General features: G+C 41.7%; 1 protein-coding gene across 3 annotated transcripts in view; it reads right to left on the bottom strand.

The window, feature by feature from the left end:
* Positions 1–17,947, bottom strand: part of nkain4 (sodium/potassium transporting ATPase interacting 4) — a 46,529-nt gene that overhangs the window by 11,410 nt on the left and 17,172 nt on the right. For all 3 annotated transcript variants that reach the window (XM_069141150.1, XM_069141151.1, XM_069141152.1), the window contains exons 3-4: positions 16,723–16,803; positions 10,213–10,413 (exon numbers count right to left, since the gene is read on the bottom strand). In XM_069141150.1, coding sequence (XP_068997251.1) covers positions 10,213–10,413; positions 16,723–16,803 — 282 coding nt within the window. The remainder of the gene's footprint in view (positions 1–10,212; positions 10,414–16,722; positions 16,804–17,947) is intronic.

The following is a 17,947-nucleotide window of genomic DNA, read 5'->3' as shown; positions in this document are numbered from 1 at the left end:
AATTAACGCCCAACGAGTTTAATAAATCAAGTAATCATTTAAAGGCATTTATCAAGCAAAAGTCAAACAAAAATACAGGTTGCGGCTTCTCAAATTTGAGGTTTTTCTCCCTCTTTCTGTTTTGTACAATTTTTTGGGACGGTTTCGGACTGTTAATCAGGATAAATGAGCAGCATGAAGACGTCACATTGAGTTATAATGGATATTTCTTGACTACCTTCAAACTGAGTAAACAATCATTAACCTACAGAATAATAATAAAAAAAAAAGTTCTTAGATGCAGGCTTGTTGTAATGATAGTTGATCAAAATGTATATAATGTGAAAGGGGTCTCTCGTTGTGATGAACCATGAGAGAGCTGGCAGTCCCCCTCAGCTCTAAAAAGCTTTACAGCATCTGTCACCTCACTATTTTGGTTTTCCAGCCTGGAACTTTACGGTTTTGGTTCGCTCACACAGCGTCTTTTTTCTGCAGACGGAGGCAGCTGTTCTGAGCAAACAGCCTCTAAAAACCCACCGCACTGTATGTTTTTGCATTTTGTGTCGGAATCGGATCTTCCTGATTGACTGTCCACACAATATACGGCAAGTGATTAGATCTGATCCGTGTCACTACGAGGCAGTACTCTTCAGTCTTGTCCACACTGGTTGCTATAGTAATGACATTGTGGCTGGATATAGAAGTAATTGACATAAATGAGCCAAAATGGAGGGTCATGAAGTGAGCATTCTTATTTGCACTGCACAGGTTTTTACAAAAATAGGCTAATGGGACAGCTTCAGAGACAGAGGAGAGTTGCCTGCTCTGTTATATTTCATGCAGCTGTCAATGGCTAGAGGCGTGTGGTCAAGACAGATCAGCTTCTGCGACAGTGACTTGCATGTTTCCTTTATATGTGATGTGCAAGTAATTTTTACATGGCGTCCAAAGTCACCAATGTAAGAAAAAACACCACCTGAAATCCAATCCAAGCAGTCAGACCTGAACACATTTGCAAAAATGTAATCATATTTCTACCACAGATTTGTAAAGTTTGGATCTCTCTGTGATTTTGGGATATTCTGATTTGCTGCATATGATCGAACCGCAATCAGACTTGCACATGAATCTGATTTTGATTTGACAGCCTGAACATAGCCGTAGTGACTAGCTGGTGATCACAGAGGAACCTTTGGGCTATGTTCAGCCTGTCTGTCTGGCCCACACTCATCTGTTGACAGTGATTCCAGGAATGACAGCGGGGCAGGCCAGTGTCCTCCGTCTCTGACGTCGTCTCATTATTTTCTTAAAATCTGTGTCGTGGCTCTACATTGCCAATAAGTGAGCCAACTTCATCAGAATTTAGTTTGATTCATTTATGTCCGTTTCTTCTACTTCCAGGCACTACCAATGTGGGAAAGACCGAACATGAGAAATGTCCCTCGTACATACAAATCTAATCACTTTCAATATATCACGCGGACAGTCAATAAGGAAGATCAGATTCTGATTAGATATGTGAAGAAAATCGGATTTGGACATACAGCCGGAACATTTTCCTGACCATTACATCCAGACACTGTTTTTACTTTAGGGATTGATCAAGATCAAAAACAAAGATACAAGATAGAACTCCAAATATTAATGTTGCTCTGTAAAGGCCAAATATGATCGACACTGTCTGTGTGTTTGTGTGCAATTTGAATTTTTTTTCCTGATATTTTATTCTTAATATATTTCATCAAAGCACTTTGAACTGCTTTTTTTTATTTTTTTTATTATCCTTTTAATGTAATTCTTTGTTAAAAATATATTTATATTCCTCTGTAGAGCACTTTAAATTGCCTTGCGTCTGAATAAATAAACTTGCCTTCCCTATTGAGCTTCACCGTAGTATAATGCTTTTGGAGTTGCCATGGGTTCTGCAGTGTACAGACAGGAGTTGCTTGTATGTACGAACACAACAGAGCGAGCACACGAGTGACTGCAGGAGGACACGCGTGTGCGCTAACACGCAGCACTGAGAATAGCCGGTGGTACTGGCAGATGGCTGTCATCGACTCACAGACAGACACAGTGAGTCTCTCCACTCAGCCATCCATCCATCCATCATTTGGCACGCTGCCATGCCAATTAAAACAGTGTCGGGCAGGCTGCCTTCCTCGCACACCGGGTTCACAAACACAGAACCCAAGGGGGTAATGAGTGTGTGTGATGATGGCTATTTTTGTAGCATTCATTCAACCTATAACTTAGCTTAGCCTCTGTAATTATAGATGGAACAAAGATAACATGTGTTGCTGGTCTTTCATCTCCATCATTTGGCTTTATTGGATTTTTCAAGGGTACAATAAATTTGGCCTTCACTGATGTTTATCCAGACGTCAATTAAATGTTTTATTTATGAATGAAACGCAGGTGTCTAGTAAAAAAAAAAGGAATGGTTCTCTCTCTGTGGGGGCTAGATAAGATAGACAACTCTTCTTTCTGCTCCTCTCTCGCTGGATTTTTTTTTAATTTTTTATCTTCAGTCACTAATTGCTGGTCTCACCCCATCCATTATTGTGGCGGTGAAATGGAGGTGAATTAGCATATGTATAAAGCCGATGTCAAACACAAGATGGTGTTAATAGCAGGGGCACACCCTGTTTTTCAACTGTGTTGTGTCTATGCGTGTGTTTTTCCCATAAAAGTGTGCAATCGTACGAGTTAATATCTATGCATGAGCGCACGTTTGTTTAATTCTCATGAAGGACTCTGATTTCTGTGCACTGTGTGGCCGAGTCAAACATAGCACAGCCAACATGTCAACAGTGAGTCTCAAATTAAAGTAAAAGTCAACATATGAGGGGAAATCAGAACGTTCCCATCATACTGCTGGTGTTGAATGCAAATGGGGCACTGTGATGTGCATGGCGAAGGGTGGAGAAATAACTTTCGAAACTACATTTTTGAAGTTGCATTGATTGTTCAACATCAGCACACGAGACCTAACGCTTGTGCAGAGAGAGTGCACATCAGGTTTTGTGTCAAACTCTGGAAATCGGCCACGAAGACCCTTGAAATGTTTCAGAAAATCTTCAGCAATGAAGCAATGAGCCGGGCGACGTGTTTCGAGTGACATGCATGTTACGAGAGAGGCAGAACGCCTCTGTTCAGGACCAAAAGAAAAGGCTTGTACACTGTGAATTTGTCTGTCAACACTGAATTCTGCTGTAACGTTCCGAGGTGTCATTCGGCACAACATTTTTTAAGTGTGACACAAAGGCACTTTGGTTCCTCCAACATGACAACATCCCAGCTCACGCTTCATTCAAAACACAAGTTTCTTGCCCTCAACAACACATTCGTGGCTCCCCACCACCCCTGCTCGCTAGATTTAACTCCTTGAAACTTCTTTCTGTTCCCCAAAAATGTATGTGCTTAAGTTTTAGGTCCATGGTAAAATTGCAAATGTGCACATATTGGCGGTCACAAAAACATCTGTAACTCAGGTGTTGATGTTGATCAGACAACGTAACCTGGAATACTCACAAAGGAAGGTCACCGCATCAGGAGCAATATCTGGACTTTTTGATTTCCCTTCATAAAGTGACTACAGAAATTGTTGGAGCACCACAAGCAGCTATAAAAGCTTCAGTTTAAATGTCATCGTATTTGTCTGGAAGTCAATAGGAGAGAGATCTTCCAAAAGATCTTCTCACCTTTGGTTCTTTGAACATGGAGGTGGAAAACACTGTAATTGGTGCAAATGAACAACATTCCAAACTAAAGGAACATGACAAACACCACTCCCTCCTTTCAAGCGTCAACAAAGTTGGACCTGGTTCAGTGTTTGCCGAAATGAAATTATCTGACAAAGCTTTGGCCAATCCAATATATGCAAAAGCAGTTTGCTGGTGGATTACATTGTAATGTGAACAGGGTGGTTCTCCTGTTACCTTTTGATCGTCAAGACAGAGGATGAAATAACTGCTTGCATGCTGTAAAATCTATAGTATAGTAAAGTCTTATAGTATCATAAAATGCTGAGCGGTGTTTTGGTATGTGATAAATCTCTCCTCTCAGGGTTGTATTACTTAATCCACCGCCATGGGACCTTTTTCACAAAAGCAGTTGGCAAGTACTGACACACAGACAACAAATAGTTGCAAAGTTTGAAGGGGTGAAAAATTTAAGTAGGGTAAAGAACAACTTTACTGACCATCAGCAAGGGCCTGAAAAGTGTGCCTGTCAATGCTCAGCCTTATAGGAAATCCAGCCCTCATTCCTCAACCCAGAACTGCTGACAGCAAGAAAGTTCTGACACTGAATGTGGCGCTGACCTTAAACCACTTTGTCTTCTAGTCCTCATTTATATGTCTTCCATACATTTAGTTTGATGTACAGTGTGCTAATAGGATCAGAAAAGTGAGCACTTGGGCGTCTTTTTGCTGGAGGCGGCAGCCAATATAGGTCAGTGTCCTCAATAACAAGTGACAATTCCCCTTATATATTGCTGCATATTAAGTGTCCCTAAGTGAAGCTAATAAAATGCCTCTCTCTCTTTCTCACAGACACGCGCGCACACACACACACACACACACCCCTCAGCTTCCCTCACTGATGTCCCCGTCACTTTAGAGTTCAGGGATCATATTAGAAATTAATATCATTAATTAAGCTCATAAAGCCCCCGCATGTCCTCTGCGGCTCGATCTCTGTCTGTCTGCGAGGACGTGCCACACTGAAGTCACCTCATTCGACTGCCAGTCATTTGCTTTTTTTTCCCGTGCACTTTTTTTTCTTTATGTTAGTCACTTTCTACATGCGGGTTTTCATGTTACTGTCACACTGCAATCTGCAAATCTCCTCTGTTATCTTTCTCCCACACTCTCAGTGCTTCCTGTTTTCTGTATAACTCTTTGTATTCTCTCCTCTGTCTCCTAAGCTGTTGGGCATTGAACAGTGATCTTCACTACTGATAACTGACAGAAGAAAAAAAGTGGACACAAAAACTTTAGAGCTGGATGCAGAAAAACAAAAAAAACAAAGAGCAGAGCTGTCATCCAGTGGGCCTTAACTTACTATTTACTATGCTGCAGAGGAAACTAAAGTAGGTGTTTGTGATGGTTTAGCTTCATTTGCGTTTCTTCTCTCAGATAATGAGGCCAAGAAGAACTTAAAAGAGTCTGGCATTCATGTGTGTGTGAGTGAGAAGACTACCAGCTGCTGAGCTAGAAGGAAAAAGGTTACTTGTATTTGCATAGGCTAATGAAGGTCAGGTGTATACTAAATGTGTCTGTCCAGAAAGACACATAACCACTTTTGACAGTGCACATGCGCTCAGAAAGATCAGCCCACTGAGCATGGAACTACTGCAGGGTTTGCCCTGCTAAATTCAAGACAACTATGACAAATGAGGGACACAATTAATCATTTGGATAAACCTCATTACAATGAATAAAAAAAAAAAAAAAATCATTAAAACTAATATTTTGACAGCTGCATTCATGCTGGTAGCTCGGTGACCCTACACATAGTGCTGCACACATCTAAGTTTATCATGCTGGTATTCCAGAATTTGCTAATTAGCACTAAAGTACAGCTGAGGCTGACGGTGTTTGGTCAAACTGTCATACACATTTTCCGAGTTAATTTTGCAGCTCAATAAAATATCAGGAAATCACCTAAGTTATTACAATTTATCCCGATGGGAACATTCATGTGTGTAACATATTACATAGCAATCCATGCAATAGTTATCGAGACATTGTATAATCACAAACTTTAACTTCATGGTGGCACTAGAGGAAAAGTAAGGGGATACTCAAAAGTGCTGTGGCTTCGTCTGTACAAAATCTTGTGACAATCCATCTGGTGGAAGTTGAGATATTTCATATTGCAAATGAACATTTTGATCGGCTGGTGGCGCTACAGAAAAACCGTACGTGTCTGTTGCCGTTGACATATTTTAGTCTGGAACAAAGTGATGGACTCGCCATCCTCAAATCATTCTCTCAATCGTTGTGTGTCACAAAGATGGCTAAAAGTCCCCAACAACTCTGACTTTCTGTTTCTGTTCTTTCTGTTTCACGTGATGAGATCTAACATATATATTTTTAATCATTTTAACTGCTAATGGAAATTACTGGAGATTAACAAATTAATTAAAACAATTAACTAACATTAACTTGTAATGACAGTAATCATTAGTTGCAGCCTCGGATAATAGTTTTAGCCTCATATCCGTCTGTTTTCAGAATTCGTATACATTCAGAGATTCTGACGACTACATCAGCCGACTGGCCTGCATGTGTGTGTCGTGACGGATATCTGATTCGATCTACGAGCTAATTAACACACTATTGATTGGGCTTCGGGGTCAGGGGAAAACTCACTGATTGCACTATAATGAAAGGATTTTGTAGGTAAAATATATCACATGGCTGAGAGGAGGAGGGAGGGACAGATAGAGAGGCGTGGCGCAGATATCCTGCAGGTTAATTACACAGGACTCTCTGTCTGACAATAAGTTGCAAGCTTCTCGGCATAAAATGAGATGTGCGTGTTTGTGTGTAGGCAGCTGCACGTCTAATGACAAGCCATGATGAGATGGGGGGCTGCGGGGACCACATCCACCTGTTCTCGTCTACCATCCCCCCGCCATCCACATGCGAGCAGAAATGCCCACAGCTACGCGGCTTGCATACGACCGCATGGGGGCCATTAAGTGTCTGTGGTGCTGATTTGCACCTTCCACATCGAGTAAATGCACACGACAGCATGCTTGATGTCAAACAAACACAAGAGGCTGCCCAAAAGCTGGATGAGGAAACACAGCTTGTTCTTCACATGCAGCCCCACACTGAAGAGCTCACATGAAGTCTGAGCGAGTAAGAGGGAGAAAAAAAAAGGGGGCAAAGAAATAATGGACTCAAGGCAATACAAGAGGGTAAATAACGGCAGCAAAAAGAGAAGCAAGCCCGGCACTAAAGAAGGTTTGTTCTTTTAAAGTAGCCTGATCTTCAATTCCAAGTCCTCCTCTTTCTGCTTTTTTCCTCAGAAGTTTGAAAAGACTGAATATTATAGTAAAATTCATCCGAGCAAAATCCATTTCCCTGCAAAACAGATTAACAATTAAAGCTCTTGGCCAAGACGGCCTTTGAAGAATAATGGCAGGCAGTCATGTTTTTATGATGTACTGCGAGTAGCCTGACACAATATTCAGTGGCCCACTGGAGACTAATTCTCTCCGCTGGTCGTGAGGTCTTTCTCTTCTCCTCCCCGTTTTTTGGCAGCAGCCAACAGCCCTAAAAACTGCTCACTGCTGCATCATAAGTCTTTTAATCCTGGGATCTTTATAATCCTTTGAAGCAGAGGCTGTAAAATTTACAGCGCCGTTACAATGCGGTGTCAATGCTGACATATTGCGGAGGTGCTTTATGCTATTGTTATACTACGAGACAATGCATTGCGATTTACTGATTCTGGACAAATTACCGGACTCCAAATAGAAGCACATCAAAGATCCCCCAGGCAGCTCCCCGTGCAGCACATATAGAAATAGAAAAAAAAAATGTATTCATGTCCAGTAGTGATGGCTGTTCAGCACGCGAGTTTGAAAACCGAATATGGACTAATGGACTCACTAAAGCGATAATCCTGACCTCCTGGATGGATGAGGGGATGGGCGAGGTGGTCATGCTGTTTTCATGCTGCTTTCATGCTGCTGAACTAAATGAACATCAACAACCACAAAACATACAACGACCCTGTAGGCACGCGAACCCCTGAGCTGTAGTCACAGAGGTCTGCCCATGCCAGGCCTGCTGACGGTACCCCTCTAATCAACCAGGGGCGTTTTTTTTTTTTTTTTTACATCCCCCACATTACCTCGGCCCCTGGTGTTAAACAAGCTGCAGTTTAACGCAGGCAATAATGTGATATAAACAGAGCTGTCGAAGCTCCAGAGAAGGAGCAAAAGTGACAGTGAGGGAGAAAAGAAAAAGCGTTGTTATTTAAGTTTGTGGGAATTTTGATAGACGTGAAGGTCAAACAGTGTGAGATCTGGGCAGGAAATGGAGACAGGAAGACAGACTGTGCTGAGAGATTGCAATCGGGGCGAAAAACATGAAAATGGAGGAAATGAGCAATGGAACGAGTGAATGACGTAGGCTGCCGTTATCAACCTCCACCCAACGTAGGTTTCCAGGGAACAGAGATGTAATAGAAAAAAAAGCATTGCCCATGGCAGCAATAACCTACGTTAAATGATATGATATCTGTGTGTGCGTGTGTATGCGTGAGAGAGAGAGAGAGAGCACTGTCTTTGGCTGTTTTGTGAGAAGCTGAGCAGCTCTGACATCTCCTTTACATCTTTCACATCCTTCACTACTCCCCTTTACAGTGTAAGAGTTATGTCTACAGATGTAACCTGAATATCACATCTTGCACCCACTTTTCATACCTTTCTTCCTAACTCCCCTCCATCTCACCGGCGATGTTCTCTTAGACAGGACTGTTTTATTTAACAGTGAAGTCGGTGCACAGGAGCAAGAGATGGCAGAAAGAACAATGTCAGGAGTGGATTTTCTGCTGACTACACGGATGGGATAATTAGTCATTATTATGACAGCAGTAAAAAAAGAAAAGAAAAAGAAAAATACCAAAGCCTTTCAACAGCAATATGCGAATTCAGTTAAGGCAACAAAGAATAGAGGGGTTAAGCTGGAGCAAAATATTCCCTTCAGTGGTAAATGAATAATACATTATCCCAGTTTAAAAACGGTTGCCTCCACTTTAAGCTCATTCTATAAATTGTGAAGTTACTTTTTGGCTGAATGTTGCCTGCAGCAGCAATAAGCATCCAAACAGGACGGACTCTCTACCAAATCCAAGCAGATAGATGACAGTGATGCCTCCATTACTGGCCAATGGATCCACATTTTTCATCTTAATGAAACATACTCCTTGGAGCCCTAACTAAATATTTAATGGCCTCTCACTGCGACCTTGAAACCCTTTGAACAAAGACAAAGGGATACCCCACTTTCTTCCTTTCTTTTTATTCACCCATTAACCTCTATTATAATGTTTGGGCAGTCTCGTTCACTGGAGAGGAAAAGGACTAACCAAAACAAGAGTGGATGTCTCAAAGGATTCCATTTTCCTAAGCGGTGCCCTGGTTTCAGCCTGAGAGGCAGTGAAGATACCAGAAAAATGATGTCACTTGTGATATGGGGATTTCAGTACCAATTTCCCAGCTCCTCCAGGGAGCTGCTCCCATGAAGTTGTAGTTGGATGCCTGGTTGGACAACACTGGGTAAAAATGATGGCAGAGGGGTGTTGCCATCTCACACGGTGGAGCAGAAGTTGAAGCGTGACGAGGAATAAACCAATTCACTGCCTATAGTGCAAAGGCTAACGAGGTTCAGTGAGCATGCCGGAGCTGTAAAGTGAGGTCAGCCATTTTATTACATTTCTCCACGGGGATGAGTGCTACGTTCCAGTGCTTCACAACACTGGGTCCCTCTGCTGATTTTGAATCTACCGTGTAGTTAACTGCATTCACAGTGCTTTCTCAGATGTAAATTATTCCAAGATTAGATGGCAAGAATGAAAACCAACACGACTTCTAAACCGACAGTTTAAGGCCGATGAAGCTGCATATTCGCCCTCGTCTTTCTCTCCGTCACCTACTGCCACCATTAACTACTCCACATGTGCTAAAGTGACAATGACTGTGAAAAATAGGTGTGGGTGTGGCAGTGGAGTCAAAGAGTAAGTGAACGTTACTGTGAGTAAATTTGTGTCATTGTGCATGTCTGAACCAAAGTACCCACTGTGCTGGCAACTGAGAGAGTCCTGGCACCCATCCAGGATGAGGTTCGTCGGTCATACACGGGTGTGTGCAAATGTGCATGCTGGCAGGATGTGAGTTTTTGGTGTATTGATACCGAGCTGCATAAAGGAGACAATAGCTGTCCTTCCAGTGTTTGAGTAACCTGTTAGCAGCTGGCAGGTCTGAGCCCCAGCCAGACAAAACAACAGATCAATTTTTCATTCAACAAGTGGGGCAGAGGAAGGGAGGCCGCGTTAGACAAAATAACACGCCACAGTGGAACTACAAACATCACCTTTCTTTCCATCATGTATATGTGACGTGGTCCTGTGGCATGTACAGTCATGTCAGTATCTTCATGCGAGTATGTCAGTGATGCTCTTATGGAGGGATTGTTCACTTGTACTCACAGCAACAAGAATCTGCGTGCCGCTGTGCATGACCTCAATGTACTGGTAGTCCATGAGGCAGCCCATGACAGTGATGTAGGAGTGGCTCTCCGTGGTGCGGATCCCGGGAGCCTGTGGCATCTCTCTCCTTACACAGCCGGGCCCGTGTTCGCTCCACCAGGAGTGATGGGCAGAGATGTTAAATGTCAGCAGATCACTGTCCTGAAAGAAGAAGGAAAAAGAAAAACATGAGCAGCTTTACTTGGACTCTATACTTATGAGGTACATTCATATATTCTTCATATGGAAACCAAGGCAGGATCACAAGACGGCTTGTTCAAGAGGTAGGGAGCATGACTCTGGAAACTGACAGCAGATGTTGGATGTTTTTATGGCTGTGCTCCTTTGCTTTGTTGGTTCAAACAAGACAAAGCGTTTACAGCAAAGATTTACCCAAACTAAATGCTCATTAATGTTAAATGGTAATGCCAGCATGTTTCTCCAAATAACTTACACTTTTGCTATTCAGGTACAACGCTTACTATAATCACCATCTTCCTTTAGTGTGCTCACAAGCTAATATTATACAAAGTAATAATAACCATGAAGTTCATCTGAGGTCAATGGGGAATTAATTTTGCCGTCATAAATCAAAGTAATGGACACACTGACATTTTGACCTGATGATGGCTACAAAACAAAATTTTATTCAAATGGAGAATGTCTAAACCATGATAATCCATTACATAACTTAATTAAGATGTTTTACTAAAAACCTTAAATGTCAACTTCACGGTGGCACTAGAGAAAAGTCAAGGGCTCATTATGGTCATGAGGATTCATCCTCTGGGATCATGAATGTATGTGAACAATTTCATGGTAAATCAGCTGAGTCGATTCAGTCGATTAAAGTGGTGGACCAAACTTCCTGTCTAGTCATTAGACATAAAAAAAAAAAAATTAATAAAAAAAATTTATAACATTTTTTCCGCCACCATCCCAATACAACTGAGGTGCACTTATTTTCTGTTTGTGGTGCTTAAAGCATTGAAAAATTATTTTTCATTGAAATCAGTAATATGCGTTTCCAGAAACAATGTGTGTTTTTCAGGATTATTTACAGACGTCACAGTCAACAATTTTCTTTGGAGCTACTTTCAGTGGATAAATAATCCCGATGTGATGTTGCAGTTGACATTTTCCAATTTGTTTTTTCACTGCTGCAGGCTCTGAAACTGAAACTTCATTTACCGCCATCGTTTCGGGCTGAAAGCACAAATCTCAAGAGACAAATATATCAAAATCAGGGCAAATAAATTCAATAACATTCAAAAGTTGTGAGAACCAACTCTTTAATATCATCACAGAAGACTGACAACACAGAATGATATGACATGCATGAGACTAAACCACCAGACTTGACGTTTCTGAGTAAAGTTTGAAAACTTCTTAACCTGTACCACAGTATCTGCAACTTTTAGGGCCAGTAATTTATACAGTTAACTCTTGGCGATGTTCAATTTGCACACAGCCATATGAGCCCACACATACAGACGTACAGACACTCACGCCAATCAATACCTCAAAGCAGCAATCTAACCCTGCATCTGCCCCTCAGTGACAAGACATGCATTATTAACAGAGCCAAATGCTGTCAGGAAACATCTCTGATTGCTATCAACCCCCACTCGCACATACATGGACACATCAACAACACGCATACATAATAACACTATAACAACTTTCAACCGCAGATCTGTGCCGTCAGTCGAGAAGTCAGGAAACAGGAGTCATGAACAATATCAAAGTAAATACTCTGTCTCTGTCTCTCTGTCTCTCTGTCTCTGTCTCTCTCTCTCTGTCTCTCTCTCTCTCTCATTGTTTATCATCACCCTCTCGCTCTTATTTTCTTGGTGTCATTTTCTCACAGTCACAAAAACAAGGGCAGCTGAAGGTGAATAGGTAGGACTGCAAAGACTAATGACTTGACAGATGCCATTGATTGATCCAGCGGGCTTGGAAAACCGTCTTTATCCAAAGCTGCAGCCGCACTCACGACTGCAGCAGGTCAGCAGTCAATACTGAAGAGGCTTTTGGCAACTCACTGTCAAGGAGTGTTATTATTATGCTCCCATGCACCCCAAAGCACAAATCAATCCCTCTATATCATAGATTCAAGGTTAGTCTGCTGATACTACTCTAACTATTTTCTCTAACAAAAGTCAATACATATTTAGAAGCAATCCTACTCATGGAATCACTAGAGACACAAGGCGGTCTATAAAACTAAACATCAAATGATTAGAATCTTTTTCCCCGTGATTTATTGTTTCTGAAATACACTGATAAGAAATTATATTTATGTGATCACAATGGGGAAACCTAAGTGGATGGTGCAGGCTTTTCTGGCTCTGATGAGTCATATTTACTTAAATTTCACGGAGGTGTGCGAGCATAGTGGTTGTGTATTGATTCAGGAGCTGGAAACACTGCGCTCATGTTGTTCTTATATCATCTCAAAGTCCGCAGAGACAGTGTGAGTGTGTATGAGTGACGGAGAGAGAGACTTAAGCTGGAGTCTGTTTTAGACTACATCCACACTAAGGTCAATGAATCTGAAAACTTGTAAGTCCATGTCATTCATTTCAGGTTGTTTTTGAAAAGTTTTGAAACCTCAAGACAAAATGAAAAAGCCAAATCTCTTCTTCTTGGCTACAACAAAACTTTCGGTTTATTTTAACTTTTTATGAACCTTTAGTTGTGTTTTAGTATGAGTAAACTTACAATTTAGTTGAACCCAAAGACATCGAGTCTGAAACTTGAGTTGATCATGGGTCACAAATGTTACCTACCTGCTCAACAAAACAGGGAAACCTTTGCGTTTTTACACCGAGATGTTCCTTCAGATCAACATTTTACAGTTTACATGTAAATTTACTAATTAAACATAAATGACAACCGTATTTTATAATCAGCTATATTAGCAATCAAATGAAATGATCATAGAAGTAGACGCAGTGCAGGCATTTTGTCATAATTCATTAGAGCTACTTTAAGTCTTCTAAATCTATATCATGTCAATGTGAGTTTAAATTTGAACAATTTTTGATAAAAAAAAAAAAAAACAGGCAAAAATATTTTTGATTAAAACATTTTTAAATGATTTATTAGAATCAGTTTTTAACGTATTCGGGAAAACCCTATTGAAAAAAAAAGTGTAAACTAAAACTTTTTAAAATTCAGACAGCTTAGTGTGGACATACCCAAAGTCTCTCTGTCTGCTGTCACTGTGTGCAGAGTGTGACAGAGAATGAATAAAAAGACCAGGGACTGTTTAAAACAGAGGTGTGTGCAGAGTAGTGGGGGTCTGTCTGTCGGTCTGTCTTGCACTGTGGGGGAGGGGATGAGGGATCAATAGGAGGTGACAGAGCATGTGGCATATAACTCTCTGACAACCTGGCCCCTCACTTTGAGGGCCTGGCAACCACGCACACGCGCGCGCACACGCAAACACACACAAACACACCCTCCGGTACAGTCCTGTCAACATGGGTCAAGGCAGGCCAGACAGAATTAGCTGACTCTGTTTTATGATAAAATGTGTTGGGGTCCTCTCGGAAAGCTGCGTGTCAAGTTTGGTCGTGTGTGTGTGTGTGTGTGTGTGTGTGTGTGTGTGTGTGTGCGCGCGCGCACGCACACGTGTGCTCCATTAGCCAGCTCTCCTCCTGGCCACCATATGCAGAGCTGGGAGCCCAGGCTGGCTCCATCTGTCGGTTTAATGCCCAGCCTCAGCCCCAAGCAGCTGGCCCCTACAAGCCTCATTATTCTAGCAGGAACCATGCAGGAACATACAACGACACACTCAAAGTGGACACACGTAGACATATGCAGTGCGAGACACACTTGATGAAGCCAAGGACTATCACACAATGACAAAATCACCAGGGCCTAGGAAGGTGTTTCTGAAACTCATTTTGGCTGTCAGAGCAGCTGTCTGATGAGCGTTGCCTACATGAATTCATTATTCTCAATGGTCAGGCAGGCAATTGGCCAAGATAGCCATCAATGGAGAGGAGAGGAGAGGAGAGGAGAGGAGAGGAGAGGAACCGAGAGGAAAGATGTACAAATTAAAATGGAAAAAGCAAGACACAGTTTAAGAAACATGAAAGGAGCAGTGAACAGGGTGAAAACGGCTGGTAGGAGTAAGGATGGTGGATATATTTGCAGGTTGTTGAGAGGTGACAACACAAACACTTGCCTAAGTCTGATCTGCACTGAGGAACCACAGGGGAGCCACAGTGAATTAAAATTATGTATGTGTGTGCAATGCAGAGTGCTTTGGGAGGGGGATTGTTCCAGATTATTTACCTATTAAGTTTTAAGCTTCCAGTTGAAACTCAGCAGAGAGGCAGCTGTCCCCCACAGGTCAGCAGAAACAAACCACTGATGTTGCACTGATGGGTGTATACTGCACAGATTCCTGAAGCTTAAGGAATGATTTGTATTTCAGTGTTGGTTATGTCACACATTAATTATGCTGTAGACTCCAAGTAATTGGGTTTACTTTGGCTGCACTTGTTATGCACACCAAGGCCTTCAGGCTTGATGCAGGCAGAACGCACCTGGTGGCAAAGCATCACATCTAATTATAGCTAGAATACATGTATATGTTCAGTGCTGATAAAGCTCAAGAAACCTCAATTATGGTTTCATATTTTACAACAGGGATTCTTATTGGTACAGCCTGGTGCAATAACAAAAAAACAACAAGGTCAGAATTTAGTTGAATAATTTAAGGAAAAATTCAACTCTGACTTAAGGCTTTTTTCCTTCCAGAGACAAGACTAATGTGTTTTCTTTCCAGAGAACCATCTTTGTCCTCACCTGTCCCTGTTCTGCAGTGAATTGGACTCACTCTCTTATTCTCTGTGAGCAGTAACTATAGATAAGATGGCTTTGATGGTGAAAAAAACATTTCAGATGTTACTGAAGGTGTTGATATTCTCTCAGAAGGTTGAAGAACATCAGAAATCTCCTCCACCAACATTTTTCTGACATTGTAAACGGGGGGTTAGCAACCATCCACCAGTAAGAAACTCTGATGTTTAACAACAACTTTGCTCAAGTGTGTGGAGGAAAGAAAGCAAGCCAAAGCTGGTAGTCTCTCGGAGTATTTTCTTTAAATCTTCAGGCACTTTTGATTTGTACAAACAGGTTCAACTCTACAAATATGAGACTCTCTGAAAGTAATGACCATTATTCCCACACGTCAGTGAATATCACACCTCACCGGCTGTATGAGTTTTTCCATTTCTTATTTCAGTGTGTCTGTTGAGAACAACACAAGTGCCTTCCAACATGTTCAGATAAACTGCCGAGCATAACCTGAGCCTTAGCCCTCTTTAACCTCCTCCATCTTGCCTTATCAAACCTATCGACACCAGATTCAAAACAGGGGAAAAGCAGCTGTCAAGTTTCCACACATTGGATTCCAGCTTTTAATAGACTTTAAAAAAGGCGATGTTTCTAACCTACCAGGTTATTCATGTATTCATCCGAAAAATGGCGAGTATAACAAAAAGCACTGCATATATAGATGATGCAATGCTGTGTGCAGACAAAATACTTTTTTTCACGTTGCTGCATTTATATGACAGCCCAATGCCAGGAGCAAAATGAAAGCTGTGTTCAAATCATCAGTCATTTTTTAAGTTTGTTAGTAGGTAGTTAATTTAGTTTGCTCAACCGATAGCAGGTAGAAACTGTAGAAAATAATGTTTGCGTACCTACAGTTCAACATATCTTCTCGATGCATTTAAAGCAACAAGTCGTCCAACCGATACGACCGTATAAGTCTTTTGTTCCAACTCTAAAATACAACCAAAATAAGTGTTTCCTAAGTCAGTGCCACCGTTTACTGTTCAGGCACAAAAAACAATAAGTTCGGGGAAGCTAGTAATTTGGGTTCAAATAATGACTTGTACTGTGTCGTGACTTAAAGTTCCTTAAAATAATGTCATTACCATGGCGACGATAAATGCAATGTTAAAAAAAACTGTCCCTGACTTGTGGTTATAAACAGAAAGTTAACACGAGTCTCTTTTACCAAAGTCTGCTGTTGTATGGAACCATCCTCCAAATCCGATTCTTCCCAATAAGGAAAACTCGCATTATTTAGGCGTCATCTGAACTGCTTCAGTCGTCTGGTGCACCAGATTGTCGCTGTCTAAACAACAGCTAGAGGTCGCTTAGCTTTAAGATGTAGCTGTTCGTAGTAATAAGCTGCTTGCACGATGAGATTGATGCGTCGTTTTTTTTTGGAGGACAGTCTGACCTAAAGACACCCATAATGTAGCTGGTGCAGCTCTTGGACAAAGGAAGATACTGTAATTCAGGCTTCACACCTCCATTAGCCTGCAAACCATTACCTTAGAAAGAAAAGAACATTCATCACGGCACAGATGGAGCCACTGACAGATAAATGACTCGAGATTCAAAGATAACAGCAGGTTGGAATTTTGAATGTCTCACCTTGGACAGGCCTCCTACATCCAGATAGAAACAGATGATGAAGACGTTCCAGGCTACCCAGAGTGCGGCCCATACTGTGTACTGGAGCGAAAACACACATACAGATTAGCTCATGACAAACAGGATGAACCGAACTGAACGGAGTACTGAATAAATGGCCGGCTAAATGAATAAGATCCTAAACAAAGTAAAGGCAGAGGCCAGTGTCCCTCCACAGCCACATACTCTATACATATTCAAACACCTCACACACATATGTATGCAAGACCTAATTTTTGTTTTTAAAGATGCCAGTCAGTTCAGCGAGTCTTTTTGCGCCCCGAGGGAGCTGCAGGTTTTTAAACTGCTGAGTCTGAATGAAGTTCTTGACTCAGCCATTTATAAAATTGTAGAGTGAGACAGCCAACTGTTGACAGACCCAGCGTGAGACTAAGTGGTACTCATCAGTGAAGGTTGTGAAATCCTCTAACTTACAATGACTTGGGGAGTTTAAAATGTCAGTGGAAAAGCAAAGGGCACAATAGCACCTCTGTAAAAACATGCACGTTGAATCATGAAACCTCTGAGCTTGCGCTCTCCCATTTTCCACTTGACATGAAACAATAGCTCCAACTTTCCCTGCGTCCTCTCCTCCCTTCAGTTCTCGCTTCCTGGGTTTCTTCATCTTATCCTGTGCGCCTTCTGTTTATCCCCCTTCATCTCCCCCGTCTCTCTTTATTTACTCTCTTCCTCTATATGTCTTTCTCGCTCCCCCCGATCTTTTCCTGTCATTAACATCACCATCTGTGCCTCCACTAATGCTGCTCAAAATAGGATTTTAATGCCTCATACGAACGTTATGGTGTCAGATAAAAACTAAAGTGCATAAAAGCACATTTCATGAAGCTTCATTGTGGCGCTCTCTAATAAAGTAGTGAACAACAGACAGCACATGTTTTGCAATGTGCTTCACAGAGTGACCTTCTCTGTCCAGAAACTTGGAAGTCGAGTATAAATCTGATGAGCTTCTTAGCCCACCCTCCTCCCAAAATCCCACCCCCCTTTAATTAGCCCTAATTACCAAGGGATTAGAGTGATTTAAGGGTGTCACAATGCACAAAAGAGCGCAGCCCAGTTTGCAATTAAGAAAGGAAAGGCAACAACATGTCCGAGATACAGTACACGCACAGCCAGGGGACTAATGTGAAGTGATGGGACACTGCTTACTGGAAAACTGTGAGGAATA

This window comes from Embiotoca jacksoni, unplaced genomic scaffold, assembly GCF_022577435.1.
Source record: "Embiotoca jacksoni isolate LCO1_2020_lvr unplaced genomic scaffold, fEmbJac1.0.p SCAF_9, whole genome shotgun sequence".
Taxonomy (NCBI): domain Eukaryota; kingdom Metazoa; phylum Chordata; class Actinopteri; family Embiotocidae; genus Embiotoca; species Embiotoca jacksoni.
Note: the sequence above shows the minus strand (reverse complement) of the source record. Positions and strands in the feature narration are given on the sequence as shown.